The sequence below is a fragment of the Cherax quadricarinatus genome, chromosome 49, assembly GCF_038502225.1.
Source record: "Cherax quadricarinatus isolate ZL_2023a chromosome 49, ASM3850222v1, whole genome shotgun sequence".
Classification (NCBI taxonomy): domain Eukaryota; kingdom Metazoa; phylum Arthropoda; class Malacostraca; order Decapoda; family Parastacidae; genus Cherax; species Cherax quadricarinatus.
In genome coordinates, this window is record NC_091340.1 from 17,479,033 (window position 1) to 17,500,354 (window position 21,322).

Sequence of the window (21,322 nt, forward strand, 5' to 3'; positions counted from 1 at the left end):
TGGAGGACAGTGAAGAACTAACCACTGATGAGCTGCTAGATCATCGTGAACAGCAAGAGGGCAGACCTGAGGAATCTGCTTCGGAGGAGGGGAGAGAGAAATTGAAGAAGTTGCCTACTTCTAAGATTAAGGAAATCTGTGCAATGTGGCTTAAAGTGCAAAGCTTTATGGATGATAATCACCCTGACACAGCTACTGCAAGCCGTGTTGGCAACCTGTACACTGACAATGTTGTGAACCACTTTAGGAAAGTCATAAAGGAACGAGAGGTACAGGCCTCTATGGACAGATATGTTGTGCGACAGAAGTCCAGTGACTCTAAAGCTGGTCCTAGTGGCATTAAAAGAACAAGGGAAGTATCCCCAAAAGAAGACTTGCTGCCTCAAGTGCTAATGGAAGGGGATTCCCCTTCTAAACAGTAAGAAGATAACGCTCTCCCCTCCTCCCATCCCATCAATCATCAACAGATCTTCAATAAAGGTAAGTGTCATGTAACTGTGCATGTAATCTTCAGTTTGTGTGTATTAAAATTAATATTTCATGTGGTAAAAATTTTTTTTTCAATACTTTTGGGTGTCTTGCACGGATTAATTTGATTTCCATTATTTCTTATGGGGAAAATTAACTTGACTAACGATTATTTTGACTAACGATGAGCTCTCAGGAACGGATTAATATCGCTGGTTGAGGGTCCACTGTACTTGGGAGTTGACGTGTCGGCGGATGGATTTATGAAGGATGAGGTTAATCATAGAATTGATGAGGGAAAAAAGGTGAGTGGTGCGTTGAGGTATATGTGGAGTCAAAAAACGTTATCTATGGAGGCAAAGAAGGGAATGTATGAAAGTAAAGTAGTACCAACACTCTTATATGGATGTGAAGCTTGGGTGTTAAATGCAGCAGCGAGGAGACGGTTGGAGGCAGTGGAGATGTCCTGTCTAAGGGCAATGTGTGGTGTAAATATTATGCAGAAAATTCGGAGTGTGGAAATTAGGAGAAGGTGTGGAGTTAATAAAAGCATTAGTCAGAGGGCAGAAGAGGGGTTGGTGAGGTGGTTTGGTCATTTAGAGAGAATGGATCAAAGTAGAATGACATGGAAAGCATATAAATCTATAGGGGAATGACGGAGGGGTAGGGGTCGTCCTCGAAAGGGTTGGAAAGAGGGGGTAAAGGAGGTTTTGGGGGCGAGGGACTTGGACTTCCAGCAAGCATGCATGAGCGTGTTAGATAGGAGTGAATGGAGACGAATGATACTTGGGACCTGACAATCTGTTGGAGTGTGAGCAGGGTAATATTTAGTGAAGGGATTCAGGGAAACCGGTTATTTTCATATAGTCGGACTTGAGTCCTGGAAATGTGAAGTACAATGCCTGCACTTTAAAGGAGGGGTTTGGGATATTGACAGTTTGGAGGGATATGTTGTGTATCTTTATACGTATATGCTTCTAAACTGTTGTATTCTGAGCACCTCTGCAAAAACAGTGATAATGAGTGAGTGTGGCGAAAGTGTTGAATGATGATGAAAGTATTTTCTTTTCGGGGATTTTCTTTCTTTTTTGGGTCACCCTGCCTCGGTGGGAGACGGCCGACTTGTAGAAAAAAAAAAAAAATAATGTAAATTAGATTAGTCCATTTCAGACCCCCAAAAATACACTTATAAAAGCATTTACAAAAATACACTTACATAATTGTTCGAGTTGGGAGCTGTTCAAAATACGAGGTACCACTGTAGTTGGAATGTACTCTCCGATGTGAAGAAACAAGTTATCTGATAGTATATACTCAGAAGATACTTGACAGAATAGTCTTTGCCATTACAATGTACAGGTCTCCCTCAACATTCTCGTTTTCAACTTTCGCGGGCTTCACACATTTGCGAATTCCCAACCGCCAAATTCCCAGCTGCCAAATCATATTTAAGTTTACTGCCACGAGTCCCTACTACCCTCCCTCCGACCCCTGCAACTGGCAGCCAGCCCTCCCACCACTGTGTGGCGAGTGTTTTGTTCATTATTTGCTATTAAACTACAGTATAAATAATGTAAACCCATCCACAACTGCATATTAGAATGGCTATTCGGACAGGAATTGGAAGGTGACATCATGTGTTTACTCTTGAACACAGCAAAGAATCAAACATTTCTGCTACTGCTAATAATAATAATAATATAAACATAATAATATAAAAATAATACATAATAATAATAATAATAATAATAATAATAATAATAATAATAATAATAATATAATAATAATAGTATAATAATAATAATAATAAGTACGATAGAATTGAAGAAGGAAATTGTACAAAAATACGAGGGTTGAAGCAGTGGTGGAGGAAGTGGTTGACACATCGTCAGTGTGGCTTTGTTTATGCTGGAGTGAGTAGTCTCCGTGCTCTTCCAAACATTTCACAATAATTCATTGTATTTGGTGCTTGTAGATTGAGTGTGACTGGAGTGGTTGATGCAGTGATAGAGGCAGTTATAGAGGCAGTGATAGAGGCAGTGGTAGAGGCAGTTTACCTGGAGTTTACCTGGAGAGAGTTCCGGGGGTCAACGCCCCCGCGGCCCGGTCTGTGACCAGGCCTCCTGGTGGATCAGAGCCTGATCAACCAGGCTGTTGCTGCTGGCTGCACGCAAATCAACGTACGAGCCACAGCCCGGCTGATCCGGAACTGACTTTAGGTGCTTGTCCAGTGCCAGCTTGAAGACTGCCAGGGGTCTGTTGGTAATCCCCCTTGCAGTGGTAGAGGCAGTGGTAGAGGCAGTGGGTGAGGCAGTGGTAGAGGCAGTGATAGAGGCAGTGGTAGAGGCAGTGGTAGAGGCAGTGGTAGAGGCAGTGGTAGAGGCAGTGGTAGAGACAGTTATAGAGGCAGTGGTAGAGGCAGTTATAGAGGCAGTGGTAGAGACAGTTATAGAGGCAGTGATAGAGGCAGTGGTAGAGGCAGTGGTAGAGGCAGTGGTAGAGGCAGTTATAGAGGCAGTGTTAGAGGCAGTTATAGAGGCAGTGGTAGAGACAGTTATAGAGGCAGTGATAGAGGCAGTGCTAGAGACAGTTATAGAGGCAGTGGATGAGGCAGTGGTAGAGGCAGTGGTAGAGGCAGTGGTAGAGGCAGTTATAGAGGCAGTGGTAGAGGCAGTGGGTGAGGCAGTGATAGAGGCAGTGGTAGAGACAGTTATAGAGGCAGTGGTAGAGGCAGTGATAGAGGCAGTGATAGAGGCAGTGGTAGAGGCAGTTATAGAGGCAGTGATAGAGGCAGTGATAGAGGCAGTGGTAGAGACAGTTATAGAGGCAGTGGTAGAGGCAGTGATAGAGGCAGTGATAGAGGCAGTGGTAGAGGCAGTGATAGAGGCAGTGGTAGAGACAGTTATAGAGGCAGTGGTAGAGGCAGTGATAGAGGCAGTGATAGAGGCAGTGGTAGAGGCAGTGATAGAGGCAGTGGTAGAGGCAGTGGTAGAGACAGTTATAGAGGCAGTGGTAGAGGCAGTTATAGAGGCAGTGGTAGAGGCAGTGGTAGAGGCAGTGGTAGAGGCAGTTATAGAGGCAGTGATAGAGGCAGTGATAGAGGCAGTGATAGAGGCAGTGGTAGAGGCAGTTATAGAGGCAGTGATAGAGGCAGTGATAGAGGCAGTGGTAGAGGCAGTTATAGAGGCAGTGGTAGAGGCAGTTATAGAGGCAGTGGTAGAGGCAGTGGTAGAGGCAGTGGTAGAGGCAGTGATAGAGGCAGTGATAGAGGCAGTGATAGAGGCAGTGTTAGAGGCAGTTATAGAGGCAGTGGGTGAGGCAGTGGTAGAGGCAGTGGTAGAGGCAGTGATAGAGGCAGTGATAGAGGCAGTGGTAGAGGCAGTTATAGAGGCAGTGGTAGAGGCAGTTATAGAGGCAGTGGGTGAGGCAGTGGTAGAGGCAGTGATAGAGGCAGTGATAGAGGCAGTGATAGAGGCAGTGGTAGAGGCAGTTATAGAGGCAGTGGTAGAGGCAGTTATAGAGGCAGTGGTAGAGGCAGTGGTAGAGGCAGTGGTAGAGGCAGTGGTAGAGGCAGTTATAGAGGCAGTGGTAGAGGCAGTGGTAGAGGCAGTGGGTGAGACAGTGGTAGAGGCAGTGATAGAGGCAGTGATAGAGGCAGTGGGTGAGACAGTGGTAGAGGCAGTGATAGAGGCAGTGGTAGAGGCAGTGGTAGAGGCAGTGGGTGAGGCAGTGGTAGAGGCAGTGATAGAGGCAGTGACAGAGGCAGTGGGTGAGACAGTGGTAGAGGCAGTGATGGCAGTGGTAGAGGCAGTGATAGAGGCAGTGATAGAGGCAGTGGTAGAGGCAGTGGTAGAGGCAGTGGTAGAGGCAGTGGGTGAGGCAGCAGTTGAGGCAGTGGTAGAGGCAGTGGTGAGGCAGTGGTAGAGGCAGTGGGTGAGACAGTGGTAGAGGCAGTGGTAGAGGCAGTGATAGAGGCAGTGGGTGACACAGCAGTTGAGGCAGTGGTAGAGGCAGTGGTAGAGGCAGTGGAAGAGGCAGTGGGTGAGACAGTGGTAGAGGCAGTGGGTGAGGCAGTGGGTGAGGTAGTGGTAGAGGCAGTGGCAGAGGCAGTGATATTTACTAACATATATGTTATAAATAATAATAGTACATTATGAATAACTATTATTATTATTATTATAAATGTTATTAATATTAACATGTACTATTATTATTTATAACATATATGTTAGTAAATACCACTGCCTCACCCACTGCCTCTACCACTGCTTCACCCACTGCCTCTACCACTGCCTCACCCACTGCCTCTACCACTGCCTCTATCACTGCCTCTACCACTGCCTCTATAACTGCCTCTACCACTGCCTCTACCACTGCCTCTATCACTGCCTCTACCACTGCCTCACCCACTGCCTCTATAACTGCCTCTACCACTGCCTCTACCACTGCCTCTATCACTGCCTCTACCACTGCCTCACCCACTGCCTCTATAACTGCCTCTACCACTGCCTCTACCACTGCCTCACCCACTGCCTCTACCACTGCCTCACCCACTGCCTCTACCACTGCCTCTACCACTGCCTCACCCACTGCCTCTACCACTGCCTCTACCACTGCCTCACCCACTGCCTCTACCACTGCCTCTACCACTGCCTCACCCACTGCCTCTATAAATGCCTCTACCACTGCCTCTATCACTGCCTCTACCACTGCCTCACCCACTGCCTCTACCACTGCCTCACCAACTGCCTCTACCACTGCCTCACCCACTGCCTCTACCACTGCCTCACCCACTGCCTATATAACTGCCTCTACCACTGCCTCACCCACTGCCTCTACCACTGCCTCTACCACTGCCTCACCCACTGCCTCTATCACTGCCTCACCCACTGCCTCTATCACTGCCTCTACCACTGTCTCACCCACTGCCTCTGCCTCTACCACTGCCTCACCCACTGCCTCACCCACTGCCTCACCCACTGCCTCTACCACTGCCTCTACCACTGCCTCACCCACTGCCTCTATAACTGTCTCTACCACTGCCTCTATCACTGCCTCTATAACTGCCTCTACCACTGCCTCACCCACTGCCTCTACCACTGCCTCTACCACTACCTCACCCACTGCCTCTACCACTGCCTCTACCACTGCCTCACCCACTGCCTCTACCACTGCCTCTACCACTGCCTCTATCACTGCCACTACCACTGCCTCACCCACTGCCTCTATCACTGCCTCTACCACTGTCTCACCCTCTGCCTCTACCACTGCCTCTACCACTGCCTCACCCACTGCCTCTACCACTGCCTCTACCACTGCCTCACCCACTGCCTCTATAACTGTCTCTACCACTGCCTCTATCACTGCCTCTACCACTGCCTCTATCACTGCCTCTATCACTGCCTCTACCACTGCCTCTATAACTGTCTACCACTGCCTCTATCACTGCCTCTACCACTGCCTCTATCACTGCCTCTATCACTGCCTCTACCACTGCCTCTATAACTGTCTCTACCACTGCCTCTATCACTGCCTCTATCACTGCCTCTATAACTGCCTCTACCACTGCCTCTATCACTGCCTCTACCACTGCCTCTATAACTGTCTCTACCACTGCCTCTATCACTGCCTCTATCACTGCCTCTATAACTGCCTCTACCACTGCCTCTATCACTGCCTCTACCACTGCCTCTATAACTGTCTCTACCACTGCCTCTATCATTGCCTCACCCACTGCCTCTACCACTGCCTCTATAACTGCCTCTACCACTGCCTCATCTACTGCCTCTATAACTGTCTCTACCACTGCCTCTACCACTGCCTCTATAACTGTCTCTACCACTGCCTCTACCACTGCCTCTACCACTGCCTCTACCACTGCCTCTATCACTGCCTCTACCACTGCCTCACCCACTGCCTCTACCACTGCCTCTACCACTGCCTCATCCACTGCCTCTACCACTGCCTCTACCACTGCCTCTATCACTGCCTCTATAACTGTCTCTACCACTGCCTCTATAACTGCCTCTACCACTGCCTCTATAACTGTCTCTACCACTGCCTCTACCACTGCCTCTACCACTGCCTCTATCACTGCCTCTACCACTGCCTCACCCACTGCCTCTACCACTGCCTCTACCACTGCAAGGGGGATTACCAACAGACCCCTGGCAGTCTTCAAGCTGGCACTGGACAAGCACCTAAAGTCAGTTCCGGATCAGCCGGGCTGTGGCTCGTACGTTGATTTGCGTACAGCCAGCAGCAACAGCCTGGTTGATCAGGCTCTGATCCACCAGGAGGCCTGGTCACAGACCGGGCCGCGGGGGCGTTGACCCCCGGAACTCTCTCCAGGTAAACTCCAGGTAAACTGCCTCTACCACTGCCTCTATCACTGCCTCTATAACTGCCTCTATCACTGCCTCTATCACTGCCTCACCCACTGCCTTTACCACTGCCTCTACCACTCCAGTCACACTCAATCTACAAGCACCAAATACAATGAATTATTGTGAAATGTTTGGAAGAGCACGGAGACTACTCACTCCAGCATAAACAAAGCCACACTGACGATGTGTCAACCACTTCCTCCACCACTGCTTCAACCCTCGTATTTTTGTACAATTTCCTTCTTCAATTCTATCATACTTATTATTATTATTATACTATTATTATTATATTATTATTATTATTATTATGTATTATTTTTATTATATTATTATGTTTATATTATTATTATTATTAGCAGTAGCAGAAATGTTTGATTCTTTGCTGTGTTCAAGAGTAAACACATGATGTCACCTTCCAATACCTGTCCGAATAGCCATTCCAATATGCAGTCATAAGTGAGTTGACATTATTTATACTGTAGTTTAATAGCAAATAATGAACAAACAAAACACTCACCACACAGTGGTGGGAGGGCTGGCTGCCAGTTGTGGGGGTCGGAGGGAGGGTAGTAGGAACTTGCAGTGGTGGAGGCAGTGATATTTAATAACATACATGTTGTTAAGGCATAACGTATGTATTTAGTACAATTTACGACGTTTTCATGTATTTTATGATTGTTCATGGTTCAACAAGTTAAGGAAGCAGTATTGTATTATATTTCCCTACAATATATTGGGGCACCAAACATTCACAGTTTTTCAACATTCGCGAGGCTCTTGATCCCCCTAACCCTTGTGAATGTTGAGGGAGACCTGTACTGGCAAATAGAGATATAGAAGAGTAAAGCAGACATGAAAAGTATGGGTACCATGGAAATAATAAAAGAACACTGTGCCAACATGTGTGGTATACAACTATTCAACCTGCTACTCTCAGATATTGGAAATAGTGCCAGAACAAATATAAACATTGTCGAGGGATACTGGATCACTACCTCTGCAAAATGTCAGATCACCAAGGCTGTGATGGATACATGGGCCAGCAGGCCCATGTATCCATCAACAGAAGAACCTGGCCCCAGGCCAGTCTGTGAAAGTATAAAAACTCTCAAAACAGGTCACAGGTATACCAAAAGCATATATCTAAAAAAAACAGCATAAACAGCATAAAATTAACATAAATATACTTACTAAAACTGTGACATTGTCTGAGAGCTAGGGAAAAATGAGAGAGAAGAATTCTAAGCAGTCATTTAGATTTAAATGTACAGTAAAATTATCGTACTGGAAAGTGTAAAGATGAAGCATACTTTAGACTTTACTAAACAATAATTTCTCAACACACAGATTTTTATTTTTTTCTCAACACACAGGATTTTGTTTTTTGTTAAATAGTAATTCTCAACACACACAGTATTTTTTTTTCGGTCACCCTACCTTGGTGGGAGATAGATGATTAACCCGTAAACGGTCCAAACGTATATATACGTTTTTACCGCTAGTGCCCCAAACGTATATATATGTTTTATGTGTCCTACAATTAACATTGCCACGATAAGCCTGAGTTGCCTAGACATGTGAGAATGGGTGTGAGCACTCACTGTGCACCATATTAAAATAATTGGGGATGCCTGGGTACCATATGCTCTTTTCTCCTATTAAAAAAAGCAATGTTTTTTTTTTCTCAAAAAAAGTTGGGGCAGTACGGTAGTGAACATATATATACGTTTGGACCATTTACGGGTTAAGTAAAAAAAAATTCAACGTAAGAAATAATATTAATTAATGAGAATAAGATCAGTACTAAGTAGTAGGTTGGTAGACAGCAACCACCCAGGGAGGTACTACCGTCCTGCCAAGTGAGCGTAAAACGAAAGCCTGTAATTGTTATACATGATGGTAGGACTGCTGGTGTCTTTTGTCTGTCTCATAAATATGCAAGATTACAGGTATGTCTTGCTACTTCTACTTACACTTAGGTCACACTACACATACATGTACATATTTATTTATACACACTCATCTGAGTTTTCATTGATTTTATCTTAATAGTTCTTGGTCTTATTACTTTTCCTTTTATATCCATGGGGAAGTGCAATAAGAATCTTTCCTCCGTAAGCCATGCGTGTTGTAAAAGTCAACTAAAATGCCGGCAACAATGGGCTAGTAACCCCTTTTCCTGTAAAGATTACTAAAAAGAATAAGAAGAAAATTGTCAAAGTGGGAAGTCTGAATGTGCGTGGATGTTGTGCAAATGATAAGAAAGAGATGATTGTGGATGTTATGAATGAGAAGAAGCTGGATGTCCTGGCTTTAAGTGAAACAAAGCTGAAGGGGGTGGGAGAGTTTCAATGGAGAGGAATAAATGGGATTAGGTCAGGGGTTTCAAATAGAGTTAGAGCTAAAGAAGGAGTAGCAATAATGTTGAAGGATAAGCTATGGCAGGAAAAGAGGGACCACAAATGTATAAATTCAAGGATTATGTGGAGTAAAATAAAGATTGGATATGAAAAGTGGGTTATAGTAATCGTGTATGCACCTGGAGAAGAGAGAAGTGTAGAGGAGAGAGAGAAATTCTGGGAAATGTTGAGTGAATGTGTGGGGAGTTTTGAACCAAGTGTGAGAGTAATGGTGGCTGGGAATTTCAATGCTAAAGTGGGCAAAAATGTTGTGGAGTAGTAGGTAAATTTGGGGTGCCAGGAGTAAATGAAAATGGGGAGCCTTTAATTGAGCTATGTGTACAAAGAGGTTTGGTAATAAATAAGTAATACATATTTTATGAAGAGAATAAACAAATATACAAGGTATGATATAGCAAGTAATGGAAGTAGTTTGTTCGATTATGTATTGGTGGATAAAAGGTTAATGGGTAGGCTGCAGGATGTACACGTTTATAGGGGCAACTGATATACCAGATCATTATTTAGTTGTAGCTACAGTTAGAGTAAGAGGTAGATGGGAAAAGAGGAAAATGGTAACAAGCAAGAGGGAGGTGAAAGTGTATAAACTAAGGGAGGAGGAAGTTCGGGTGAAATATAAGTAATTATTGGCAGAAAGGTGGGCTGATGCAAGTATGAGTAGTGGGGGGAGGTTGAAGAGGGTTGGAATAGTTTTAAAAATGCAGTATTAGAATGTGGGGCAGAAGTTTGTGGTTATAGGAGGGTGGGTGCAGGAGGAAAGAGGAGTGATTGGTTGAATGATGAAGTAAAGGGTGTGATAAAAGAGAAAGAGTTAGCTTATGAGAGGTTTTTACAAAGCAGGAGTGTTATAAGAAGAGTAGAGTATATGGAGAGTAAAAGAAAGGTGGGTGCAGGAGGAAAGAGGAGCAATTGGTTGAATGATGAAGGAAAGGGTGTGATAAAAGAGAAAGAGTTAGCTTATGAGAGGTTTTTACAAAGCAGAAGTGTTATAAGAAGAGTAAGAGTATATGGAGAGTAAAAGAAAGGTGAAGAGAGTGGTGGGAGAGTGCAAAAGGAGAGCAGATGATAGAGTGGGAGAGGCACTGTCAAGGAATTTTAATGAAAATATGAAAAAATTATGGAGTAAAGCAAGAAAGCCTAGAGAACGAATGGATTTGTCAGTTAAAAACAAAGTAGGGGAGTTAGTAGATGGGGAGATGAAAGTTTTGGGTAGATGGCGAGAATATTTTGAGGAACTTTTAAATGATGACGAAGAAAGGGAAGCGGTAATTTCATGCACTGGCCAGGGAGGTATACCATTTTTTAGGAGTGAAGAAGAACAGGCTGTAAGTGTGGGGGAGGTGCGTGAGGCATTACGTAGAATGAAAGGAGGTAAAGCAGCTGGAACTGACGGGATCATGACAGAAATGTTAAAAGCAGGGGGGGATAAAGTGTTGGAGTGGTTGGTATTTTTGTTTAATAAATGTATGAAAGAGGGGAAGGTACCCAGGGATTGGCAGAGAGCATGTATAGTCCCTTTATAAAAAGGGAAGGGGGACAAGAGAGACTGTAAAAATTATAGAGGAATAAGTTTACTGAGTATACCAGGAAAAGTGTACGGTAGGGTTATAACTGAAAGAATTAGAGGTAAGACAGAATGTAGGATTGCGGATGAGCAAAGAGGTTTCAGAGTGGGTAGGGGATGTGTAGATCAAGTGTTTACATTGAAGCATATATGTGAAGAGTACTTGGATAAAGGTAGGGAAGTTTTTATTGCATTTATGGATTTAGAAAAGGCATATGATAGAGTGGATAGGGGAGCAATGTGGCAGATGTTGCAAGTATATGGAATAGGTGGTAAATTACAATGCTGTAAAGAGTTTTTATGAGGATAGTGAGGCTCAGGTTAGGGTGTGTAGAAGAGCAGGAGACTACTTCCCTGTAAAGTAGGTCTTAGACAGGGATGTGCAATGTCACCATGGTTGTTTAATATATTTATAGATGGGGTTGTAAAAGTAGTAAATGCTAGGGAGTTCAGGAGAGGTGTGGGATTAAATTATGGGGAATTAAATACAAAATGAGAACTGACACAGTTGCTTTTTGCTGAAGATACTGTGCTTATGGAAGATTCTAAAGAAAAATTGCAAATGTTAGTGGATGAGTTTGGGAGTGTGTGTAAAGGTAGAAAGTTGAAAGTGAACATAGAAAAGAGTAAGGTGATGAGGGTATCAAGTGATTTAGATAAAGAAAAATTTGGATGTTAAATTGGGGAGGAGGAGTATGGAAGAAGTGAATGTTTTCAGATACTTGGGAGTTGACGTGTTGGCGGATGGATTTATGAAGGATGAGGTTAATCATAGAATTGATGAGGGAAAAAAGGTGAGTGGTGCGTTGAGGTATGTGGAGACAAAAAACGTTATCTATGGAGGCAAAGAAGGGAATGTATGAAAGTATAGTAGTACCAACACTCTTATATGGGTGTGAAGCTTGGGTTGTGAATGCAGCAGCGAGCAGACGGTTGGAGGCAGTGGAGATGCCCTGTCTAAGGGCAATGTGTGGTGTAAATATTATGCAGAAAATTCGGAGTGTGGAAATTAGGAGAATGTGTGGAGTTAATAAAAGCATTAGTCAGAGGGCTGAAGAGGGGTTGTTGAGGTGGTTTGGTCATTTAGAGAGAATGGATCAAAGTAGAATGACATGGAGATCGTATAAATCTGTAGAGGAAGGAAGGCAGGGTAGGGGTCATCCTCGAAAATGTTGGAAGGAAGGGGTAAGGGAGGCTTTGTGGGCAAGGGGTTAAGACTCCCAGCAGGCGTGCATGAGCATGCTCGATAAGAGTGAATGGAGACGAATGGTATTTGGGACCTGACCATCTGTTGGAGTGTGAGCAGGGTAATATTTAATGAAGGGATTCAGGGAATCCGGTTATTTTTGTATATCCGGACTTGAGTCCTGGAAATGGGATGTACAATGCCTGCACTCTAAAGGAGGGGTTTAGGATATTAGCAGTTTGGAGGGATATGTTGTGTATCTTTATACATATATGCTTCTAAACTGTTGTGTTCTGAGCACCTCTGCAAAAACAGTGATTATGTGTGAGTGAGGTGAAAGTATTGAATGATGATGAAAGTATTTTCTTTTTGGGGATTTTCTTTCTTTTTGGGTCACCCTGCCTCGGTGGGAGATGGCTGACTTGTTAAAAAAAAAAAATTAAGAGCTTCCTGGGTAGTAGGCTGGTAGACAGCAGTCACCCAGGGAGGTACACCGTCCTGCCAAGTGAGTGTGAAACGGAAGCCTGTAATTGTTTTACACGATGGTAGGATTGCTGGTGGTTTTTTTTACTGTCTCTTAAACATGCAAGATTTCAGGTACGTCTTGCTACTTCCACTTACACTTAGGTCACACTAAACATACATGTACAAGCATATATATATACACACATCCCTCTGGGTTTTCTTCTATTTTCTTACTAGTTTTTGTTCTTGTTTATTTCCTCTTATCTCCATGGGGAAGTGGAACAGAATTCTTCCTCCATAAATCAAGCGTGTCATAAGAGGTAACTAAAATGCCGGGAGCAAGGGGCTAGTAACCCCTTCTCCTGTATATATTACTAAATGTAAAAGGAGAAACTTTCGTTTTTCCTTCTGGGCCACCCCGCCTCGGTGGGATATTGCCGGTGTGTTGAAAGAAGGAGAAAGATTAAGAGCTCTGATTTTTTGGAAGTACTGGTGGATAGTGTTTCCATGGGAGTGGTTGGTGAAGTGATGCTTTTGGTAATATTTTGAAGGATTTTGCCACAAATCTGCAACAGGTATTAGAGAAAGTATGTAACATTAGCAGTGAGCTGCAGGGTCCTGTTCTCTCTCCTCAATCTTTCAGGGATATAGTTAGGAAAGGCATTCAGGAAGCAAAATGGAGGGATGAGATGCATGCTCCCGTGGACACCTGATATCACAATTTAACAACCATGGTATGATCATTGGTTCCTGACCAGCAGGTTCTGATGGTGAAACCAAAGTCGAGTGATCCAGTGCACAATCATAACCCCCCCCACACACACACCAATCCAACTGCCCCTCCCTCAATCTACATTCCCTGCAGGTCTCTGACCAGTGATGCCCCAGAGTTACTATATATGTGGGGCTTCAGGATGGCAGTGTGGTTGGAAGGGTAGCTAGGGGACTTATCTTGAAGGTGCATTGTTGTCATTTTTTATCAGGAAAAACTGGGGAGCTGATGAACATTATGAGGTGTTTCAGATCCCTTTGGTGCTGCCACTGTCTATGGCCACACTTCACCCCTGCAAATATAGCAGGCATGCTTCTGCCATATCTAACTTCTGAAAAAAATATTGCAATAATAAAAATTAAAATACAATACTTGCTTTTTTATTATCTTTGGCAGGGGTACTCTTTGCAGGACTTATTTCATCCTTTTTGCTAATGACAGTTATATCCTTTTTTCCCTCCCCTTCTTTTGTAACAATAGCTGCTGAAGCTGTTGGTGAAACAACTGGTTTTGTAGTACTAACTACAACTGACTTTGTTGCAGTTGGTGTAGACACAGTGGTAACAGCCTTATTGACAGAATCTTGTTTCAGGGTCTCTGTTGTCTTCACAATGATTCTTCCATCAGCAGATTTAACTACTGTCACTTTTTGTCCGGGAGTAACACCACCAGGGACTGTTACAGATTTTGGTGAGAGACGAATGACCTTTTTCTGTCTGCAATGGAAAATAGAAAAATTAGTAGAAGTAGAAGTTAATTGGAGATATGTACAATGTTTCACAAACATACATACAGTCAACTCTTGATTTAACCCTTGCAGTGGCCATCATGTAGAACTGTGTCATCGAGGCCTGGGTCTCTCACGTAGTTCTACATCATGAGGTCAGCTCACTAAGATAAGCTGTGAGTGGTAAATTCTGACTTAGATATGAGAAAATGGGTCTGCACAGTGAGTGCGCACAGTACAAAAAAAAAAAAAAAAAATCCTGCCCCATGTGGTGCATGATGGGGAAAAGAAAAACTTGGACAATGTGTATGGTTTACAATAAAGACTTCCGAGTTTTTTAGGATGGTTTTTATGGCTTTATTGGCTGTTTCTTGTTATCATTTGATTGACTGAAGAATATACAACTGAAATAGAGATGATTTTGACTGGTCTCAGAATTTAAAGTAGTTTGAAATTGGGCTAAAAGCAGCAGAAATATTTGGCTTTTGACAATTTTCCTGAGGATGGGTAAGGCCCCCCCTACACTCCCCACTCTGTTTTATGGATTTTTAAGAACATAAGAAAGAAGGAACACTGCAACAGGCCTACTGACCCATGAGGAGCAGGTCCATGTTCCCCCCCCAGATTAACCCAATGACCCACCCAGTCTGGTCACCTCCACTCAAGGAGCACGGCACCAGACCCAGCAGCACAAGCTAGTCAGGTCCAACTCACACCCACCCACACCCACTCATGTATTTATCTAACCTATTTTTAAAACTACACAACATTTTAGCCTCAATAACTGTACTCAGGAGTTTGTTCCACTCATCCACAACTTTATTACCAAACCAGTGCTTTCCTATATCCTTCCTGAATCTGAATTTTTCCAACTTGAAACCATTGCTGCGAGTCATGTCTTGGCTGGAAATTTTCAGCATGCTATTTACATCCCCTTCATTTATTCCTGTTTTCCATTTATACACCTCGATCATATCCCCCCCCCAATTCTACGCCTTTCGAGAGAGTGCAGATTCAGGGCCCCTCAGTCTATCCTCATAGGGAAGATTTCTGATATATGGGATCATCTTTGTCATCCTCCTCTGTACGTTTTCCAGTGCATTTATATCCATTCTGTAATACGGTGACCAAAACTGAGCAGCATAGTCTAAATGAGGCCTAACCAAGGATATATAGAGTTGAAGAACAACCTGAGGACTTCTATTAATTATACTTCTAGATATGAGCCAAGAATTCTGTTAGCTTTACTGCGAACACTAATGCACTGTTGTCTTGGTTTTAGATTACTACTAACCAGAACTCCTACATCCTTTTCACAATCAGTAGTATTAAGATCTACATTATTTAGTTTATATGTGGCATGGTTATTTACCTGTCCAACATTTAGAAATTTGCATTTGTCAATATTAAACTGCATCTGCCACTTCTCCGACCATTGTATCAGTCTATTCAAAACATCCTGGAGTGCTCTAGTGTCCTCATTAGAATGAATTGGACGGCCTATTTTGGTGTCATCAGCAAATTTGCTTATGTCGCTTTTTATTCCCTCATCTATGTCGTTTATGTAAATTGTGAGCAACAATGGGCCCAACACTGACCCCTGAGGAACACCGCTTGTGACATGCCCCCATTCTGATTTCTCCCCATTTATGCAAACTCTCTGCTGCCTATTTGTCAGCCATGCCTCTACCCAGGAAAGATTTCTCCTCCTATTCCGTGTGCCTTAAGTTTCCTCAATAGCCTCTGGTGTGGTACTCTATCGAAAGCCTTACTGAAGCCCATATACACAATATCGTATTCATTACCATGATCTACCTCCTCAAACACCTTGGTGAAAAAAGTTAGTAAATTTGTAAGACAGGAACGCCCCTTTGTAAAACCGTGTTGAGATTCATTAATCAATCTGTGCCTTTCAAGATGGCTACGAATTGCTTTGGCAATTACTGATTCCATAAATTTTCCCATTTATTGGAGGTAAGGCTTATTGGTCTATAGTTTGAAGCCAAGGACCTGTCACCTGCCTTGTAAATAGGTATTACATTTGCCATTTTCCACTTATCAGGCACTATGCCAGTTTGTAGTGATACATTAAAAAGATTAGCCAAAGGTATGTTAAGTTCCTCTTTACATTCCTTTAACACCCTTGCAAACAGTTCATCAGGACCTGGGGATTTGTTAGGTTTTAGTTTCTCTATTTGCTGAGGACCATGTCACTAGTTACTGCAATCGTGCATAGCTTATCAACATCCTGTTCTACATAATCTATTATTTCAGGAATATCACTAGTATTTTCCTGGGTGAAAACTGAGAGGAAGTAGGTATTGAGAATTTCACACATATCCTTATCACTGTCAGTGATCTGCCTAGAGTTACTCTTAAGTGGGCCAATCTTGTCCCTAATCTTACTTCTGTATACCTGAAAGAACCCTTTTGGGTTAGTCTTTGAATCCCTTGCGACCTTAGCCTCATAATCCCTTTTTGCTTTTCTTATTCCTTTCTTTATTTCTCTCTTTAATTGAATATATTGATTTCTTAACTGCCCATCCCCTCTTTTGATATGCCTATATATGCCTCTCATTTGACCAATGAGATGTTTTAATCTATTGTTCATCCATTTGGGATCATTTTTGTTAGAACTTATTTCCCTACTTGGAACAAAAGTTGCCTGGGCAGCTAGAACTATGCTCTGAAAAATGTCATATTGGCAACCAAGATCACCTACCTGACCCATAGTCAGGACATCCCAATTTAGCCCACCCAGGTAATTTTTCCATCCCATGAAGTCGGCCAAGTGAAAATCTGGGACAGAGATTTGATTGCAGTTATCTGGGTAATTCCACGATATATTGAAACTAAGTGATTTGCGATCCCTTTCCCCAAGCTCATCATTAACCTCAAGATTATTAATTAGTGAACCTTTGTTGGCAAGAACCAAGTCAAGCAGATTGTTTCCTCTAGTTGGTTCTGTCACAACCTGTTCTAAAAAGCAATCCTGAACCATATCAAGAAATTCACTAGACTCAAGATTTCCTGTCATATTGTTCCAATCAATTTGTCTAAAGTTAAAATCTCCCATTATCACTAGATGCCTTATGAATTTCGTCCCATAACAGCTTACTGCACTCCCTATCAAGGTTTGGGAGCCTATAAATCACACCCAAAATTAATCTGTCACGTCCCTCGAGAAACTGTAGCCAAATAGATTCTGTGTTTGATGTTTCTAATCTTATATCAAGTCTAAGACAACAATTTAAATTTTCTCTGACATACATCGCCACTCCACCACCCTTCCTGTTGACCCTATCAGTGTGAAATAGTTTATAACCCTGTATGTTGCAGGTTGAACCAGGTCTCTGTTATACCAATAATATTTATATTACCTGCACTTGCAAGTAATCTTAGCTCATCTATCTTATTTCTTAGACTCCTATTTGTATAGAAAACCTTAAGGGAGCTAGTCACTCGTTGACCTCTACTATCTCTCTTTGTTTGTTGATCAATTGATTTGTCATTACTAGCAACTTTATTTTGAATATTGTCTTTTAAACATATCCCTGAGGTACCCCGGTAATAACTGCTGTTTTTAACCCTAATGCTGCAGCCTGATTGTTTCTCACAAACACCCATACCTCTATAATCTATCAGTTTAAATTCCTAGACAAATCATCAATTACCCTCTCAATCGAATTGGCTAATGCAACCACTCCATCCCCAGAGATGAACCCCATCCCTTGCATACATATCACGTTTGCCAAAGAATAGGTCCCAGTTATCAATGAATGGGATTGCAAGTTCCTTGCAGTACCTGTCTAGCCAGCAATTTATACCAATTGCCCTAAACATCCATTCACTGCCCACTCCCTTTCTAGGCAAGATGCTACATATGACTGGGATCCCTCCCTTAGACCTAACTACTTCTATGGCTGACCTGTACTTATCCAGCAGCTCCTCTCTCCTACCCTTCCCTATGTCATTACCCCCAGCACTAAGACAGATAATGGGCTTGTTCCCATTACCTGCCATAATATTATCCAACCTGCTGACTATGTCCCCAACACCAGCTCCAGGAAGGCACACTCTCTGTCTGACCTTTCTGTCTCTGTTACAAAATGCACGGTCCATATATCTTACTTGAGAATCGCCTACTATTAAAATATTCTTACCTTGATAAGCAGGGGAATCAGTGGTACCTTCAACCTCACTAACCACTGAAGTACACTCGTCTTGGAGAACAGAGAATCGATTTCCTACCTTCACATCTCTATTAACTCTCCTCATCTTCCTTCTTCCCGAACTGTGAACCACTTGCCACTTAAAGTGGCTGCCACTATCACTGCTGGTGACCATTTCCTCCTTACCAGCTAAATCCTTCTCACACTCACTCCCAAACTCATCTATGCGAAGCTTCAGCTCCTATTTTCCTCCTGAAGAAGTAGAATCTCCTTCTTCAACACTTGAACCTGAGATTCTAAAACACTACAACAAGCCATGGTGCTTGGTAACAGCCCAAGCTAACTCCCAAGAGCATAGGCAGGTATGACCACACGTGACCACTGACTTCAGCGTACTGACGAAAAGGTCTGATTCAATTCTTGGGACGCCATAAACCATGACAAATCATTCCTGATTACATTTTATCATCCAGGATCATGAATTCAAACTGGAAGACAAGTGTAATACAGGAGAGGCTTCAAGACATGACAGAGGAAATGTTGTTTTAGTGCCAGGAATGTCTACACTGTTTATTTTAAATTGCTATTTTTATTTCAACCCTTTCAGGGACCAGACCCCCTATCTGAAACTTGTCCAGAGTGTCCATGAATTAAAAAAAAATTTTTTTTCTTATGAAATGGTAGAGAATTTTTTTCCAAAGGGAGTAAAACAAAAAGTATGAAATTTGATGGAAAACTGACGAAATTACACTATCTTGAATTCTGCTGTATCAGCGATATTTACGCATCGGCGATTTTGCCCGCTTTGACACCTATTTTACGCCAATTACATTGTCCCAGTTGAGAAAATTCTTAGCTATTTCACTAGTATGCATTCTACTTTATTGAATGAGCAGAAACTGCCCAATCATCTATTTCAAATACCCAATAAAGTGATCGTGTTCGCATCGCTATTGGGCCGTGCGGACGTGCTGCGCAGTCGCTCCTGATTGAGTTGGCTTTTGCGCAGTGGTGACGTGTACTTAGCTCTGTGAAGACCTGTTTGCGCGCTCTCTACGAACTGAAGCAAGATGCCCTCCATCGAGCAACTTTACCAACAGCTTAAGGAAGAATTGAGGATGGCGAAGATGGAGATTCGGCGACTGACCGAGGAAAACAAGAAGATTCGTATTAGTCCTCCTGTTTTGAGTCCTCAGGTCAAGAAGGGAAACTGGTCAGTGGCTGGACAGCAGGGAACGAAGTTGACGATCAAGAAGACGAATGGAAAGGTAGAAACGATGAAGAAGAAAGAGACTGCCATGGAAACTGTTGTGGAAACATCTAATACATTCTCAGTGCTACCCGACGAATGTGAGTCGACTGCTGGGAATGTCACGACGAACGACATCAAGGAAGGTAAGAATATTGTTGTTGTTGGGGATAGCCAAGTTAGGTATATGGATAGGGCGTTCTGCTTGAAGGACAGGAGTAGGAGACAGAGAGTTTGCTTTCCTGGGGCTGGGATGGAGGATATTGTTAGCCGTCTGGATGACATCATGAGAGGTAATGGGAGCAATCCTATTATCTGTCTCAGTGCTGGAGGCAACGATGTTGGCAGACGTAGGAGTGAAGACCTGATTAGCAGGTATAGGTCAGCAATAGAAATAATTAGGAGTAAGGGTGGGAACCCTGTCATATGTGGTATTTTGCCAAGGAGACGAGTTGGAAATGAATGGTTGTCCAGGGCAATTGGTGTCAATTGCTGGCTGGACAAATACTGTAAGGATAATGCAGTAACATTCGTTGGCAACTGGGACCTCTTCTATGGCAGAAGTGACATGTATGACAGGGATGGGGTTCACTTATCTAGGTCTGGGGTGGTAGCACTGGCAACTGCAGTGGAGGGAGCTGTTAGGACTTTAAACTAGGAATAGTTAGTGGTATGGGTTTTGGCAGGGAAACAGTGAAGTCCCAGTGTAGTAATATTACGAGTTCTAGGGGAACTAGTAATAAGCAGAACGAGGTAGATATTGAAAAGCCAGTGACTTTGGGTGATAAGGACAGTAATAGGTTTAGTAGAAAAACAGAAATGAGCAGGAAGGGTAAAGAGAAAGGAGAGTCTTTCAATGTTTATTATGCTAATTGCCGTAGTGCTAGGAATAAGATGGACGAGTTGAGATTAGTTGCTAGTGCAGGTAACATTGATGTATTTGCCTTAACTGAGACGTGGTTTAATTCAAAAAGTCGGGACATGCCTGAGGAATGTCATATTCAGGGTTTTAAATTGTTCCAAGTAGATAGAAGTATCGGGAAGGGGGGTGGGGTGGCATTGTATGTCCGAGATCGCTTGAACTGTTGCATAAAAATGGGTATTAAGTCTGAAGTAACACATACAGAGTCTGTTTGGATAGAATTTTCAGAGGGGCATGAAAAACTGATTTTAGGAGTGATATACCGTCCCCCAAACTTAGATAGGGACCAAGGGAGACTACTATGGGAGGAAATTGTTAAGGCCACAAGGCACGATAATGTAGTAATTCTAGGAGACTTTAACTTTAGTCATATTGATTGGAATTTCTTGACTGGGAATTTAGAATCATACGACTTCTTAGAAGTAGTTCAGGATTGTTTTTTGAAGCAGTTTGTGACAGAACCTACAAGGGGAAATAACCTGCTTGACTTAGTTATGGCAAACAATGAATCCCTTGTTAATAATTTAGAAATTTCAGAGGAACTGGGTGCTAGCGACCACAAATCAATTACATTTAGCATTGATTGGAAGTACGATAGTAGCGATAACTCAGTAACAGTCCCAGATTTTCGCTTAGCAGATTACGATGGGCTTAGAGAACACTTATCATCTGTTGACTAGGGTAACGAAGAGAGCTATCAATATGACAGTTTTCTGAACACTATACATGCTGCTCAAAGAACGTTTATCCCATATAAAGAAATTAGATCAAATAGAAATGACCCAAGATGAATGAATAATAGTCTCAAATATCTACTAGGGCATAAGAAAGGAATTTATAGGTGTATCAAAAGGGGTGAGGGTCATCTTATGAATCAGTATATTGACATTAAGAGGGACATTAAAAAGGGGATAAGAAAAGCTAAAAGGGACTATGAAATTAAAGTTGCTAGGGATTCTAAAACTAACCCAAAAAGTTTTTTCCAGGTCTA

At 42.9% G+C, this 21,322-nt stretch overlaps 1 protein-coding gene across 3 annotated transcripts in view; it reads right to left on the reverse strand.

Annotated features, from left to right (window-relative positions):
- pps (protein partner of snf) overlaps nt 1-21,322 on the reverse strand; it is a 593,176-nt gene that overhangs the window by 277,642 nt on the left and 294,212 nt on the right. For all 3 annotated transcript variants that reach the window (XM_070095224.1, XM_070095226.1, XM_070095225.1), the window contains one exon: nt 13,638-13,977. In XM_070095224.1, the coding sequence (XP_069951325.1) occupies nt 13,638-13,977 (340 nt within the window). The remainder of the gene's footprint in view (nt 1-13,637; nt 13,978-21,322) is intronic.